This window comes from Nansenia antarctica (assembly GCF_963989245.1).
Source record: "Nansenia antarctica genome assembly, chromosome: 4".
NCBI lineage: Eukaryota > Metazoa > Chordata > Actinopteri > Argentiniformes > Microstomatidae > Nansenia > Nansenia antarctica.
Window position 1 is genome coordinate 58,181,782 of NC_137689.1, and position 13,420 is coordinate 58,195,201.

At 48.7% G+C, this 13,420-nt stretch overlaps 1 protein-coding gene across 1 annotated transcript in view; it reads left to right on the forward strand.

Annotated features, from left to right (window-relative positions):
- myo18b (myosin XVIIIB) overlaps nt 1–13,420 on the forward strand; it is a gene marked incomplete at both ends in the record, with an annotated part of 23,562 nt that continues 10,142 nt past the window's right edge. Inside the window, 32 exons of the mRNA XM_080529520.1 lie at nt 1–39; nt 1,460–1,597; nt 1,903–2,151; nt 2,320–2,388; nt 2,563–2,626; nt 3,510–3,622; nt 3,850–4,017; nt 4,235–4,445; nt 4,732–4,874; nt 5,013–5,113; nt 5,231–5,294; nt 5,432–5,576; nt 5,765–5,935; nt 6,023–6,113; nt 6,283–6,478; nt 6,646–6,726; nt 6,999–7,119; nt 7,460–7,607; nt 7,764–7,947; nt 8,494–8,644; nt 9,011–9,120; nt 9,249–9,314; nt 9,628–9,756; nt 9,938–10,081; nt 10,224–10,313; nt 10,402–10,521; nt 10,736–10,847; nt 11,412–11,536; nt 11,644–11,798; nt 12,038–12,161; nt 12,375–12,575; nt 13,378–13,420. The exon at nt 13,378–13,420 is cut by the window's right edge and continues 68 nt beyond it. Of these exons, the coding sequence (XP_080385646.1) occupies nt 1–39; nt 1,460–1,597; nt 1,903–2,151; nt 2,320–2,388; nt 2,563–2,626; nt 3,510–3,622; nt 3,850–4,017; nt 4,235–4,445; nt 4,732–4,874; nt 5,013–5,113; nt 5,231–5,294; nt 5,432–5,576; nt 5,765–5,935; nt 6,023–6,113; nt 6,283–6,478; nt 6,646–6,726; nt 6,999–7,119; nt 7,460–7,607; nt 7,764–7,947; nt 8,494–8,644; nt 9,011–9,120; nt 9,249–9,314; nt 9,628–9,756; nt 9,938–10,081; nt 10,224–10,313; nt 10,402–10,521; nt 10,736–10,847; nt 11,412–11,536; nt 11,644–11,798; nt 12,038–12,161; nt 12,375–12,575; nt 13,378–13,420 (4,066 nt within the window). The remainder of the gene's footprint in view (nt 40–1,459; nt 1,598–1,902; nt 2,152–2,319; nt 2,389–2,562; nt 2,627–3,509; nt 3,623–3,849; nt 4,018–4,234; nt 4,446–4,731; nt 4,875–5,012; nt 5,114–5,230; nt 5,295–5,431; nt 5,577–5,764; nt 5,936–6,022; nt 6,114–6,282; nt 6,479–6,645; nt 6,727–6,998; nt 7,120–7,459; nt 7,608–7,763; nt 7,948–8,493; nt 8,645–9,010; nt 9,121–9,248; nt 9,315–9,627; nt 9,757–9,937; nt 10,082–10,223; nt 10,314–10,401; nt 10,522–10,735; nt 10,848–11,411; nt 11,537–11,643; nt 11,799–12,037; nt 12,162–12,374; nt 12,576–13,377) is intronic.

Consider the following 13,420-nt stretch of genomic DNA (forward strand, 5'->3'; position numbering starts at 1 on the left):
ATGGCGTTGTCCTCACGCTTAAAGCTCTGGGAGCAGAAGGGAGGTGCAGGGATGTGGCATGTGGCATGGTCTGTGTCTTGTCTTCTAGGAATGGACTAGAATCTCCATGACGCATGTACTGTACGCGTTCTACACTGGTCCCTTTGTGTGTGTTCCCAGACTGTGGTCTATATATTGTCACCTTCTTAAAATAATGGCTTACGTCATATTTTCAAGTTTTGCGAAAAACAGAATAAACTGAACCAAATTTAGATGGTAAAAGAAAATTCAAATTTAAGAAGGTGACCATATGTAAAGGTCATCCTTTGTATGTATGTGTGCGTGTGTGTGTTTGCGATTTGTGCGCGGGCATGCGTGTGTGTTTGTGACCCTGCATTCTGTACGTGTCTCAGAACCCTGCTGTGTGTTCATGGGCTGTGTCATGCTGCTTTTTATGAGTCTGAGTTGAGCTGGTAAAACTCACTCCTCAAGCACAAATACCCCCAACCTGCGCTGTCCAATCGCCAGCTTTTCGATAGCTGCTGTCCATCGGGCAGTGACGTCTATTTCACATGTGTTTTTGTTACCAGATGAGTATGAATGTTTCATATTGTCCTCATTCCGTCCATGCTTAACGCACTCCATGTCATGTCCTTCCCATAGGACCAGGTCATCCTCCTTCGTGTAGGGTTCAGTCCTCAGTGGCCTGTCACTGGTGGGGGAGGGAGTGTTGACAGAACGTCCCATCATTTGAATGTAGCTTGAGAGAAAGAAGGAAAGAGAGTGTGGAGTACAGCCAGGCTGTCTTACTAATCGTTCTCATTTCCTCCTCAGTAACAGCAGGTGGAATGGCTGGGTGACTCTCTGAGCTCACTGTTACCTCAGACACCAGGCATGAGTACACACACACACACACACACACACACACACACACACACACACACACACACACACAGGTAGACCCCACTGGGGGACCAGAGGAAACTCCCTGAACTCACTGTCACCCTGAACATGGATGTTAGATACTATTAAACAACGTGTGTGTGTGTGTGTGCGTGCGTGCGTGCGTGTGTGTGTGTGTGTGTGTGTGTGTGTGCGTGTGTGCGTGTGTGCGTGCGTGTGTCTGTTTGTGCGTGTGTGTGCCTGTTTGAGTGTGAGCAGACCAGCTATCGCAGTATAGGTGCCCTTTGACTGCAGATTGTATGACATGCATGTGTATTTACAATACCGTGACTCTGCATGTAGACTTGGCTGTACTCGTTATCACATTGCAGTTCTTGCAAAATTGCAGGCTTACAACACAACTAAATGTACGAGTTGTGTTTAAGAGTCTAAGAGACAATTGTTTTTGTAATGCACTGTAGGGTCCGCAAATAAATCAAATCCACAACAGAACCATCAGGAGTCTGTCTATTTTGTCTGTGTATTTGTCTAACCATGTCCCCTCCATCCCTTTCTTCATCCCTCCATCCATCTACAGATAAAGGAGGAGAAGAAGCCTGTTGTAGCGGCCGAGCCGCCCCCTCCCCTCGGAGCCACCCCGGGGGGCTTCCTCAAGCAGCTGGTCAGGGAGATTGAGACCAAACCAAAGGAGCCCGAAGTGAAAGAAGAGAAGACGGTGAGAGTGAGGGAGAAGACGAGGGGGGACGGGGACGGGGTGGGGATGGGGTGGGGACGGACGAGGGAGTTGAGAGATGGAGATGTAGACCGAGATGGAGAGAGGGACCGAACTGAAGGAAACCGGAGAAGGATGGAGAAACATGGCTCTCCAGCGCCTTCTCTCTCTAACTCCTTCTGCCCTTGTTCACTTCTCAGCAGGTCTAACAGGACCACTGTACTTCAAACTAACCACTCATCTTATACCTGGAGCAGGAGTCTAACGTCATAACGTGCTCTCTTCCGTGTGTGTGTTCTTGTCTGCAGCCCAGTAAGTTGAGTGACAACCTGGTGCAGCAGTTCCTCCTCCCAGACCAGACCCCACCAATCATGGAGGCCGAGATGGCCCTCCGAGCGGAGCAATTGGTCAACGGCGAGCGAGGTCGCCACCCCGCCCAATCCGACCTCAAGACCTCATCGCCACGGCGAATCATGTCCCCAGAAGTAAAGAGCCCTACACAGAGGGAGACCGTCAAACCGGAAGTGACCTCAGAGGTGCTGAAGCAGGGACAGGAAGTGAAGTCAGAGATAAAGAAGGCGTCTGAGGACGCTAAGACACCAAAGATGGAGAAAGAAAAAGAGAAAGAAAAAGAGAAAGAAAAAGACAAAGACAAAGACAAAGAGAAAGACAAAGAGAGAAAGGTAGAGAAGAAGGAGAAGAAGGAAGAGAAGAGAGAGGAAGTGAAAGAGGAGAGACAGGAACCAGAAGGGCGGCTTGCAGACACCACCATAATAGAAAAGGAGAGGAAAGAGGTAAACATGTCACATGGACACACACACACACACACACACACACACTCACACACACACACACACACACACACACACACACACTCACACAGCCTCTGTATGGAAGAATATACAGTAAACCTGCTTCGTTTTTCAATGTCTACTTTTATCTCTCTTTCCCCTATCTCCCTCTCTCAGGTGAGAGATGTGTGGTACGAAGTTGGGACTGTGTGGTACGTCCACAAGGATGGCTTTACCCTCGGTAAGACATGCACACATGCACGCGCACGCTCCCACGCACACACACACACACAAACACACACACACACACACACACACAAACACACACACAGTGCCTTCAGTAAGTATACATCCCCCTGGACATTTTGTGGTGTGCCCTTTGACTTTTGCTTTTGCTGGACTAAAAATACATATGGGACAGTGTCTGCCTTCAGTAAGTATTCCCCCATATTCATTTGTTTGTGTTCCAACCTGACTTTAAAATATAGTTTGTGTTCCAACTGAAGGCAGGAACTGTAAGTCCCATCTGATGTGTTTTCAGTACAGTGAGCGATGGTAATCTCTGGGGAAATCACCCTGTTGTTATCCCTCTGAAGCGGTCCATTTAGGATATTACAAGGAGATGCATGTGATGTTAGTGGGAGAGTGAGTCTTCTGAACGGTGCTGCGTTGTGTGATAGGAGCACACAAGACACTGTAGCTGCAGGACCTGACTTGACTGTCCTGGGGTGTTGGGTTGCGTCATGTTCAATGGTATTAATAGTGTGCTGCTTTAGCAGTGGCCTCCTCCATAGGAGCGATTGTAGAGGGATGTTGGAGATCCAGTGAAACAGTGTTGTCCAATGACCTGCCCAACTGTGACGGCAGCTGGTGAACGGGGGCAACCAAGTCGGCAACCAATCAAAATGTTCAGACTTTAAAAAAAAAAAAAATATATATATTTCAACGTTGTTGAAAATCAATGACACATTCGCTAGTCAAGCCAAAATATTGCAATGCAATGGATTCAGTGAGTAATCCCCACTAGTCGACACTAACTAGGTAGTAGTGGGGATTACTGTAGATTGTGTAGAACCTGGTTGGAGAACCCTCTTGTCGCCTAATTGGTGGATTTTGGGTTCCAGCCACTCAGCTGAAGCCAGACGAGGGCACGCCTGATCTCCCAGAGGGCCAAGTGAGAGTCAGACTGCACACAGATGGAACACTGCATAACATATCAGAGTACGACATCGAGAAGGTAATCTTCCATCCCGTCCCATCATTCCGCTCTTCTCTCTGATCTACAGTATCTCTTGCTATGTTTCCATTCCATCCCATTCTCCTTCTCCTTCTCCTTCTTCCCTGTTTGAGGACTATGATCTGACACCTTGATCTCAATGTCGTTCTCTCTCTCTCTCTCTCTCTCTCTCTCTCTCTCTCTCTCTCTCTCTCTCTCTCTCTCTGTCTCTGTCTCGCTCTCTCCAGTGTAACCCTTCTGAGCTGGATCTGTGTCAGGACTTGAGTGATCTCCAGAGTGTGAACGAGTGCGGTGTACTCCACACTCTAACTAGCCGAGCCAAGGCCAGCCAGCCCCTCACACACGCAGGACCAAACCTGCTCAACTTCTGGCCCCCACAACACCCCCACAGCAAGGTGAACTCACTTTTACTCTTTTTTTCCACATTTGCAAGAATCCACAATTGATGTGAATCTTTTGCTTGACTGAACCAGCTCGCTCCCCTCTCCTCCTCCCCTGCACTCCTCCCTCTCCTCATCCTCTCCTCATCCTCTCCTCCTCCCCTGCACTCCTCCCTCTCCTCATCCTCTCCTCATCCTGTCCTCATCCTGTCCTCATCCTCTCCTCTCCCAGACTCCTAAGTCACGGCGAGGGGAGTCTGTGTGGGACGCCCCCCCGGCCTTGGCTGCTCTGGTCAGACGTGTGTATGTGTCCATGGTGGGCACACGGAAAGACCAGAGTGTGTGTGCGGTGGGACGCAGCGGAACAGGCAAAACCACGGCATGCCAAGCCTTCGCACGCACACTTCTCAAACAGGCGGGCACAGCCGGGGAGAGTTTCAGTGGTGAGTAGTGTGTGTGTGCGTGTGTGTGTGTGTGTGTGTGTGTGTGTGTGTGGTACACTCAACATCTGTTTCTTTCTGTTGATAACCACTGTTTTGTCTAGACAGGAGGAGTCAAGACCACAGACACACTAGATAAACTAATCTGATCCTTTTGGTTTATGTGTGTATGTATCTTCTAACTGTGTATGTGTGTGTGTGTGTGTGTGTGTGTGTGTGTGTGTGTGCGTGTGTGTGTGTGTGTGTGTGTGCGTGTGTGTGTGTGTGCGTGTGCCTTTGTGTGTTACAGTGGAGCGTGTGCAGGCTGTGTTCACAGTGTTGAGGTCGTTTGGTTGTGTGAACTCTCAGCACAGTGACGCATCATCTCGCTTCGCCATGGTTCTATCACTGGACTTCAACCATGCTGGACTGGCGGCTGCTGGACACCTTCAGGTGCAACCACACACACACACACACACACACACACACACACACACACACACACACAAACACACTCTTTTTCCTGGTCAAATGTTTTGTCAGCAAAGAAAACCCCACATTAAATCTCCCTCCCTTTATCCTGCTATCCAGACGATGATGTTGGAGAAGTGGAGGGTGTGTCAGAAGGTTGAGGGAGAGAGTAACTTCCTAGTCTTCTCCCAGATGTTGGCTGGACTCAGTGTTGAGATGAGGTACACGCGCAAAACCATCATACACATAACCCACCTTCATAACCCCCATTGCTCCTCTAACATTCTTTTTATGTCTCCTTGTCAACCTTGCATTACTTCCTGGTCTCCTCCTGATAGGACGGAGCTGCAGCTCCACCAGTTACCTGAGGACAACTTCTTTGGTATTGTCGGTCCCACCAAGGTAACCAAGAAGTGTTGCTAACCTCTTATTCTCTTCTCCGGTGTCCCGTGGTGAAAGGTCAAATCATGCATATTCGCTTCTCTCCCTCCCCTCTCTCCATTCGCCTCCCTCCCTCCCTCCCTCCCTCCTTCCATCAGGTTGAGGAGAAACAGCGTGCTTCAGTTGCGTTCACTAAGTTACTCTCTGCCATGGAAACGCTAGGCTTCTCAACCAATGAGCAGAAAGCCATATGGCACGTCCTGGCTGGAATATATCATCTGGGCAATGCAGGGGCCTGTAAAGGTAGGACTGTACCGTCTCTTTCACTTTCTCTCTCTCTCTCTCTCTCTCTCTCTCTCTCTCTCTCTCTCTCTCTCTCTCTCTCTCTTCCCCTCACCCCCTTTTCAACTCTCTGTCCTCTTTCCTCTTTCCCCATTCCCCCTCCCTCACCCTCCATCTTCTCCCCTCCTCTCTGACTTCCCCATCTCCAGTTGGTAGAAGACAGTTTGTCAGTTTTGAAAGTGCCAATGTGGCCAGCAGCATGTTAGGCTGTGAGGGGGAGGAGCTAAACACCGCTGTCTTCAAACACCACCTGAGACAGATACTGCAGCGAGCCACCGGGGGCAGCAGAGAGAGACACGCGCCCGCAGACACAGAGGCTGGTAAGAAATAGCCACAAACATTGTAAGAGATGAATATGTAAGCTTGATATCACTGAATCACTGAACTCTCTCTTTCTCTCTGTCTAGGTCCAAGACTGAGTGCTAGTCTGTGTGTAGGTGGTATGGCTTCTGGACTGTACGAGGAACTCTTCACAGCTATAGTGTCACTCATCAACAGGTACACACACACACACACACACACACACACACACACACACACACACACACACACACACACACATCCAGGCCCACTTCAGTCCATGGAAAGTACATTAGTTTAGTCCTGGGTCTGGGTCTTTGTGGATTTAAGGCCTGAAGCCTGGGTGTTTCCTGCATTCTCTCCCCAGGGCGTTGAACTCTCAGCAGCTGATGACGTTAGCTTCAGTGATGGTGGTGGACACTCCAGGCCTCCGTAACCCAAGACATGCAGGAGAGGAGAGGGCTGCAGGGTGGTCTGAACTCTGCCACAACTACCTACAGGAGAGGCTGCTGGAACACTACCACACACACACCTTCACACACATACTGGACAGATACGCACAGGTAGAATAACTCATTACACAGTGTTACGTACACTAGCTCACACATACTGTAATCCTTCACACACAGGCTGGATATATAGATATATGCACATCCTCATATTTGTACAGTATCCATCTGCTGTAGAGTTGTTTCAGCTGGATCACAGACAGTGTTGTTCTCTGTTCCAGGAGAGAGTTCCTGTGGATTTTGAGTCTCCTGAGAGCAGTCCGACTGAGGTGGTGTCCTCTATAGACCAGCCTGCTCTACAGGTACAACACACTCCTCAGGCCCTCACTCTGCTTTCTGACCTACAATACACACTCCAATCCTCATGTAGGCAAGATGTATATATACACACTCCAATCCTCATGTAGGCAAGATGTATATATACACACTCCCCCCCCAAAAAAGAATATGACAGTTGTGAACTGCACTGCCCTCAAACTGATGTTGCAATGTGCACTGCTCAATGCTGTGTGTGTGTGTGTGTGTGTGTGTGTGTGTGTGTGTGTGTGTGTGTGTGTGCGCGTGTGTTTGTCAGGTGAGGGCAGCGGATGGGGACCCTAGGGGTCTGCTGTGGGTTCTAGATGAGGAGATGGCGACCCCAGGCTCGACTGAGAACACTGTCCTGGAGAGAGTGTGTCAGTACTACAGCGACACTGGTGAGGCAGGACTGTGCTTCATCATCAGTAGACATGTCGCCATGGAATAGGGTGTTATATCCATGTTATATCCATGTTATATCCATGTTATATCCATGTTATATCAAGGTTATATCAAGGTTATATCAAGGTTATATCAATGTTATATCCATGTTATATCCATGTTATATCCATGTTATATCCATGTTATATCAGGTTATATCAAGGTTATATCAAGGTTATATCAATGTTATATCAAGGTTATATCAATGTTATATCCATGTTATATCAATGTTATATCCATGTTATATCAATGTTATATCGCAGAATGTTCCTAAAATTCCTTCTCCTCCCTCTCCAGTGCGTCAGTGTGAGCAGCCACTGCAGTGTGAGGTGAACCATCTGATGGGTTCTGACCCGGTTCGCTACGACCTCACAGGCTGGTTCGGTTTGATACAGAACAACCCCTCGGCTCTCAACGCCATCTCCATCCTACAGAACTCCTCTGTGTACGTGTGTATGTGTGCAATGCATGTACTTCTGTGTGTGTGTGTGTGTGTTGAAATGACCACTTGAACAAAACGTTTTTGTCTTCAATTTCATGCGATAAAACATGAAAAATGTGATCGCCTGTACCCATTGCTGTGTACTCTCTGCTCCCTTAGTGGGGTGGTGAAGGCCATGTTTGCCCCCAGGGCATCTGTGCCCCCTCTGTGTCGTGGTCTGGGGGGTGTGGAGGGGGGCAGTCAGCGGTCACTACAGAGGAGTGGCACCGTCAGGAAGACCTTCAGTGGAGGAATGGCCGCCATACGCAGACAGTCCTACTGTATATCAATCAAACTACAGGCCGTAAGTACGGTACTCTAATATACACGCCTACTGTATATAAATCAAACTACAGGCCGTAAGTACTCTAATATACACGCCTACTGTATATCAATCAAACTACAGGCCGTAAGTACTCAAATATACACTCCTACTGTATATCAATCAAACTACAGGCCGTAAGTACTCTAATATACACGCCTACTGTATATCAATCAAACTACAGGCCGTAAGTACTCTACACTCCCACTGTATATCAATCAAACTACAGGCCGTAAGTACTCTAATATACACTCCCACTGTATATCAATCAAACTACAGGCCGTAAGTACTCTAATATACACTCCAACTGTATCATCAAAGATCTCAGCGCCCCCACCACAGTTTGTTTGAACTGATGCCGTCCAAAAGGCGTGGCCTCTACCGGAGCCTCAAGGCCAAAAACTCAGAGGCTAACCAACAGCTACTTCCCCCAGAGAGAGGAATAACTGCATTAACAGTCCCTCTCACGAAGCATGTTTCTTCTCATCTATCCCTCCTTGTGTTCTTCCTCCCCTCCCGCTCCCTCAGGATGCTCTGTTGAACCTGATTCGTCGAGCCAGCCCAGTCTTCCTCCAGTGTGTGAACGCCAAAATGGACAGCGGAGGGTTCGACGTCCCTGCACTCAGAGTCCAGCTCCATTCCACACAAATCCTGCCTGCCCTGCAACTATACCGCACAGGTGAGCCTGTTAGCGTTGGTCCACTCCATGCCAATACAGTGTGTGTATACAGCACAGTATAGCTATAGTGATCTCTACAATGCATGTATTATCTACAACTCTCTCTCTCTCACCTGACACCCGTCTCCCTCTCTCTCTCATCCTTTCTTCTCTCTCATCTCTCCCTTTCCCCTCTCTCCTTGCCCTCTCTCCCGTTCTTTGTCTGTCTCTCCCTCTCTCTTTCTCTCTCTCTCTCTGGCCCTCTCTGTCTCTCTCTCTCTCTCTTTTTCTCTCTCTCCCTCTCTCTCCCTCCCTCCTCTCTCTCTCTCTCTCTCTCTCTCTCTCTCTCTCTCTCTCTCTCTCTCTCTCTCTCTCTGTCCCTCTCAGGTTATCCAGAGCAAATGACACTGAGTGATTTCCGGTGTCGATTCCAGGCTTTGTCTCCTCCAGTCATGAAACGCTATGGATCAGTGTTCATCACTCCAGACGAGAGGAAGGTCAGTATACACACACACACACACACACATATTCACACACACACACACACACACACACACACACACTCATAAAAAGCTCTCTACCTGTCCCTCTCACTAAGTGTTATTTCCCCCCGTCTCTCTCTTAGGCAGTGGAGGAGTTGTTGATGGAGCTGGATCTGGACAAGAGGAGTATTGTCCTGGGAGCCAGCAGGGTGAGAGCACCTGTCCTGACTGTTCTTACCTGTTGACAATCACACTCCCAACTCATACACACACTAACAGACCGGTAGACATCCATACACACACTAACACAGACCTGTAGTCATCCATACACACACTAACACAGACCTGTAGCCACCTGGCTGTCATTTCAATAAAGGTTTTCAATCAATCAATCAATCAATTTCACCTGGACAAATAGTTTTTCAGCATCCTTGTGGATGACAGTTTGAAATAAACCTCAAAATGAATACACATGCAAACCTACAGTATGTGCCAAGCCAGACTTCTTTTTCTCCTTCTCAGGTGTTTATGAAGCGAGGTGTACTGCGGTCCTTGGAGCAGAAGAGAGACCAGCTGGTCAGTGGGTGGATGATTCTACTCCAGGCTGCCTGTGTGGGTAACCTGGCCAGACAGAAGTACCGCAAACTGAAGGTGAGTGACAAACCCTACCCCCCGTGGAATGTGATCCAATCACATATCAGAATCAGAACTACAATCCAATTGCAGATGCCAATGATGTGTGTGCAGAGGAACTTGTGTACAAGAATGTTAAGTGTGTGTCTGTGTGTGTGTGTGTGTGTGTGTGTGTGTGTGTGTGTGTGTGTGTGTTCAGGTGCAGCAAATGGCATTGCGCTGTGTGCAGATGAACCTGCGTGCATATAGATGTGTGGCCAAGTGGAGCTGGTGGAGACTGCTCTGCAAAGTGCGCCCTCTACTGGACGTTAACATGGACGACCAGAGACTCAGGGCCAAGGAGGTACACACACACACTCACACACACTCACACACACACACACCACAGTCTCAGAGCCAAAGAGGTACATTTATTGTACACATGCTCAAACATGTGTGCGTGCGTGTGTGTGTGTGTGTGTGTGTGTATTTTTGTGTGCTCCCAGGATGAGATCTCAGCTCTGAGACGGCGGCTGGAGAAATCTGAGAGGGAGAGGAACGAGCTGAGACAGACCATAGACACCGCTGAGACCAAGGTCTGTGAACAACACACACACACACACCTGCACACACACACACACACACACATAAAGATCTCTTTGTCACTTGCATCTGTTCCTGTAGGTGACAGCGGTGTCATCTGAGCTGAGTGACGAGAGGTTCCGAGGTGAAGCTGTGAGTCAGGCCCTCGACACAGAGAGAGCAGAGAGACTTCGCCTCAGCAAGGACAACAAGGAACTACAGGTGTCTGTCTGTCTGTCTGTCTGTCTGTCTGTCTGTCTGTCTCTGTTCTTGTGTCTGTCTGTCTGTTTGTCTGTCCACAACTTTCTATTTTTTACTTCATTTCTATTCTCTCTCCCTCTCTCTCCCTCTCTCTCTCTCTCCCTCTCTCCCTCTCTCCTCTCTCTCTCTCTCCCTCTCTCCTCTCTCCCTCTCTCTCTCCCTCTCTCCCTCTCAGACTCGTATGGACCAGTGCAAGGTCACTATAGAAACCGTGGAGAAACAGTTGGAGGAAGAGAAACAGAAAGTTGAGCGCAAGGAAAGCAAGACCGGAACAGGGACAGAGACAGGTAACACAGACACACACACACACACACACACACACACACACACACACACAGACACACACACACACACATGCACACACACACGCGTGCGCACACACACACACACACACACACACACACATCTACACACACACACACACACACACATGCACACACACACACACACACACACACACACACACACACACACACATACATACATACCGTACATGCAGATAAAGTCTAGTCGGCGAGGCTACAGATTACTAGAGTTTCACACACACACACACACACACACACACACATCTACACACACACACACACAGACACACACACACACACACACACATGCACACACACACACACACACACACACACACACACACACACACACATACATACATACCGTACATGCAGATAAAGTCTAGTCGGCGAGGCTACAGATTACTAGAGTTTCACACACACACACACACACACACACACACACACACAGACACACACACCTACACACACACACACACACACACACACACAGATAGACAGTCCATTTCTCTGGGTCAGTAATGTCCTTTGGTCTACCAGCCACAGACAGTGAGCTGGCCCTGCAGTTGGAGTGCTGTCAGACGGAGGTGGAGTTTGTACGCAGACGCCTCAAACAGACAGAAGAGAGGCTGGAGACAGAGAGACAGACACGACAGCTGCTCGATACCAAGGTAACCTACACACACACACACACACAGACACAGACACACACACACACACACACACACACACACACGGTGGCCCTCCTGGGTGGGTGACCTCCCCCTCCTGTGTGTAGGTGGCCTCCCTACAGACTCAGTTGGAGCAGTCAAAGCGGAATGTGACGGACTTGAGGCGTCAGCGTCGACGCGTCACCTCTGACCTCCAAGACGCCCGTGTTCTCACAGACAGCCTGCAGGGACGCACCCACGACCTCGACCGCAAACACAGGAGGTGTGTACAGCGTGTGTGTGTCCGTGTCTGTGTGTCTCTCAATGAGGGCTTAATGCAGTGAATTGAATATCATGTTGATATTGGATATAGGCTGTTGTTTTATTATTTCCACATAGAAGCAGCTTCTCAACTACTACTACTACTACTACTACTACTACTACTACTACTACTACTACTACTACTACTACTACTAATAATAATAATAATAATAATACAGTGTATGCATGTTTTGTGTCCAGGTTTGATAATGAACTGACTCAGGCTCTAGAAGAGGCAAACAATGAGAGAGAGCAGAAGGACAAGGCCATGCATGAGAACATCACCCTGGGGCAAGAGATCTACATTCTGCGGCGCACTCTACAGGTGTGTGTGTGTGTGTGTGTGTGTGTGTGTCACAAGTTGTGGTTAGTTGTGGATTTCCTTTGTGTCTGTCTGTTTTAATTGTGTCTGACTGCCTCTGTGTGTGTGTGTGTGTGTGTGTGTGTGTGTGTGTGTGTGTGTGTGTGTGTGCGTGCGTGCGTGCGTGCGTGCGTGCGTGCGTGCGTGCGTGCGTGCGTGCGTGTGTTGGACCTGCAGGAGCTCCAGGCGGAGGTGACTCGTCTGCAGCAGCAGAAGGAGGAGCTGTGTGCTCAGATACGTGACCTCAGCCTCCCCATTGACCTCGCATCTGATTCGCTGCCTGACCTCAAGAAACAGCTCCGCCTTCTGGAGACCCAGACCAATCAGCAAGAAGAGGAAATCAGACAGCTCACTGGCAAAATACAACAACAACAACAGGTACACACACACACACACACACACACACACACACACACACACACACACACACACTCATGCAGGACAGGTTTGCAGCAGTCGCACTACACGGTCACAGCTTTTCACCGTCCTGGCATCCCGCTGGTTGAATGAGCTCCCCACTGCTGTCAGGCCTGCAGAGTCACTCCCTATATTCCACCATAGACTGAAGACCCATCTCTTCAGGCTACACCTTAACTGAAACCTTCCTGAAACCTCACCATCCCCTTGTTCAGTTTCTCTACTGTACGTTAACAAAAACGAAAAAACAAGGGCAAAAAAAATCCTTCCTTCTTCTAGCGTTATGACTGCCAATGGCCCCTGGCCCGAGCAGAGATTACTTTTCTTATGATGACTGATGGATAGATGATTCACTTAGACAAATGTATTTGCTGTAAGTCGCTTTTGATAAAGGTGTCTGCTAAATTCCAAAAATGTAAAAAAAAAATAAATAATAATAATAAATGTAACACACTCACACACACACACACACACACACACACACACACACACACACACACACACACACACACACACACACACACACACTAACCCAGCTCCAACAACAACATCTGCAGGATTAGGATAGATGATAGCTTGAGACCTAATTCCTGATCTAAGCCTTTTTAATCAGGACACAGAGATATGAGAGACAGTGATGGATGTGTGAGAGGGAATCACTGCTCATGACCCATCTCTAGGTGGATATACAGGACGTCCTGAATCTGAACCCCCCCGCCCCCTGTCCCCTCTCTTCCCCCCTCTCTCCCCCTCCCTCCTGTAGATACACATGCGTTTTGAGATGGAGATGCAGAGAATGAAGCAGA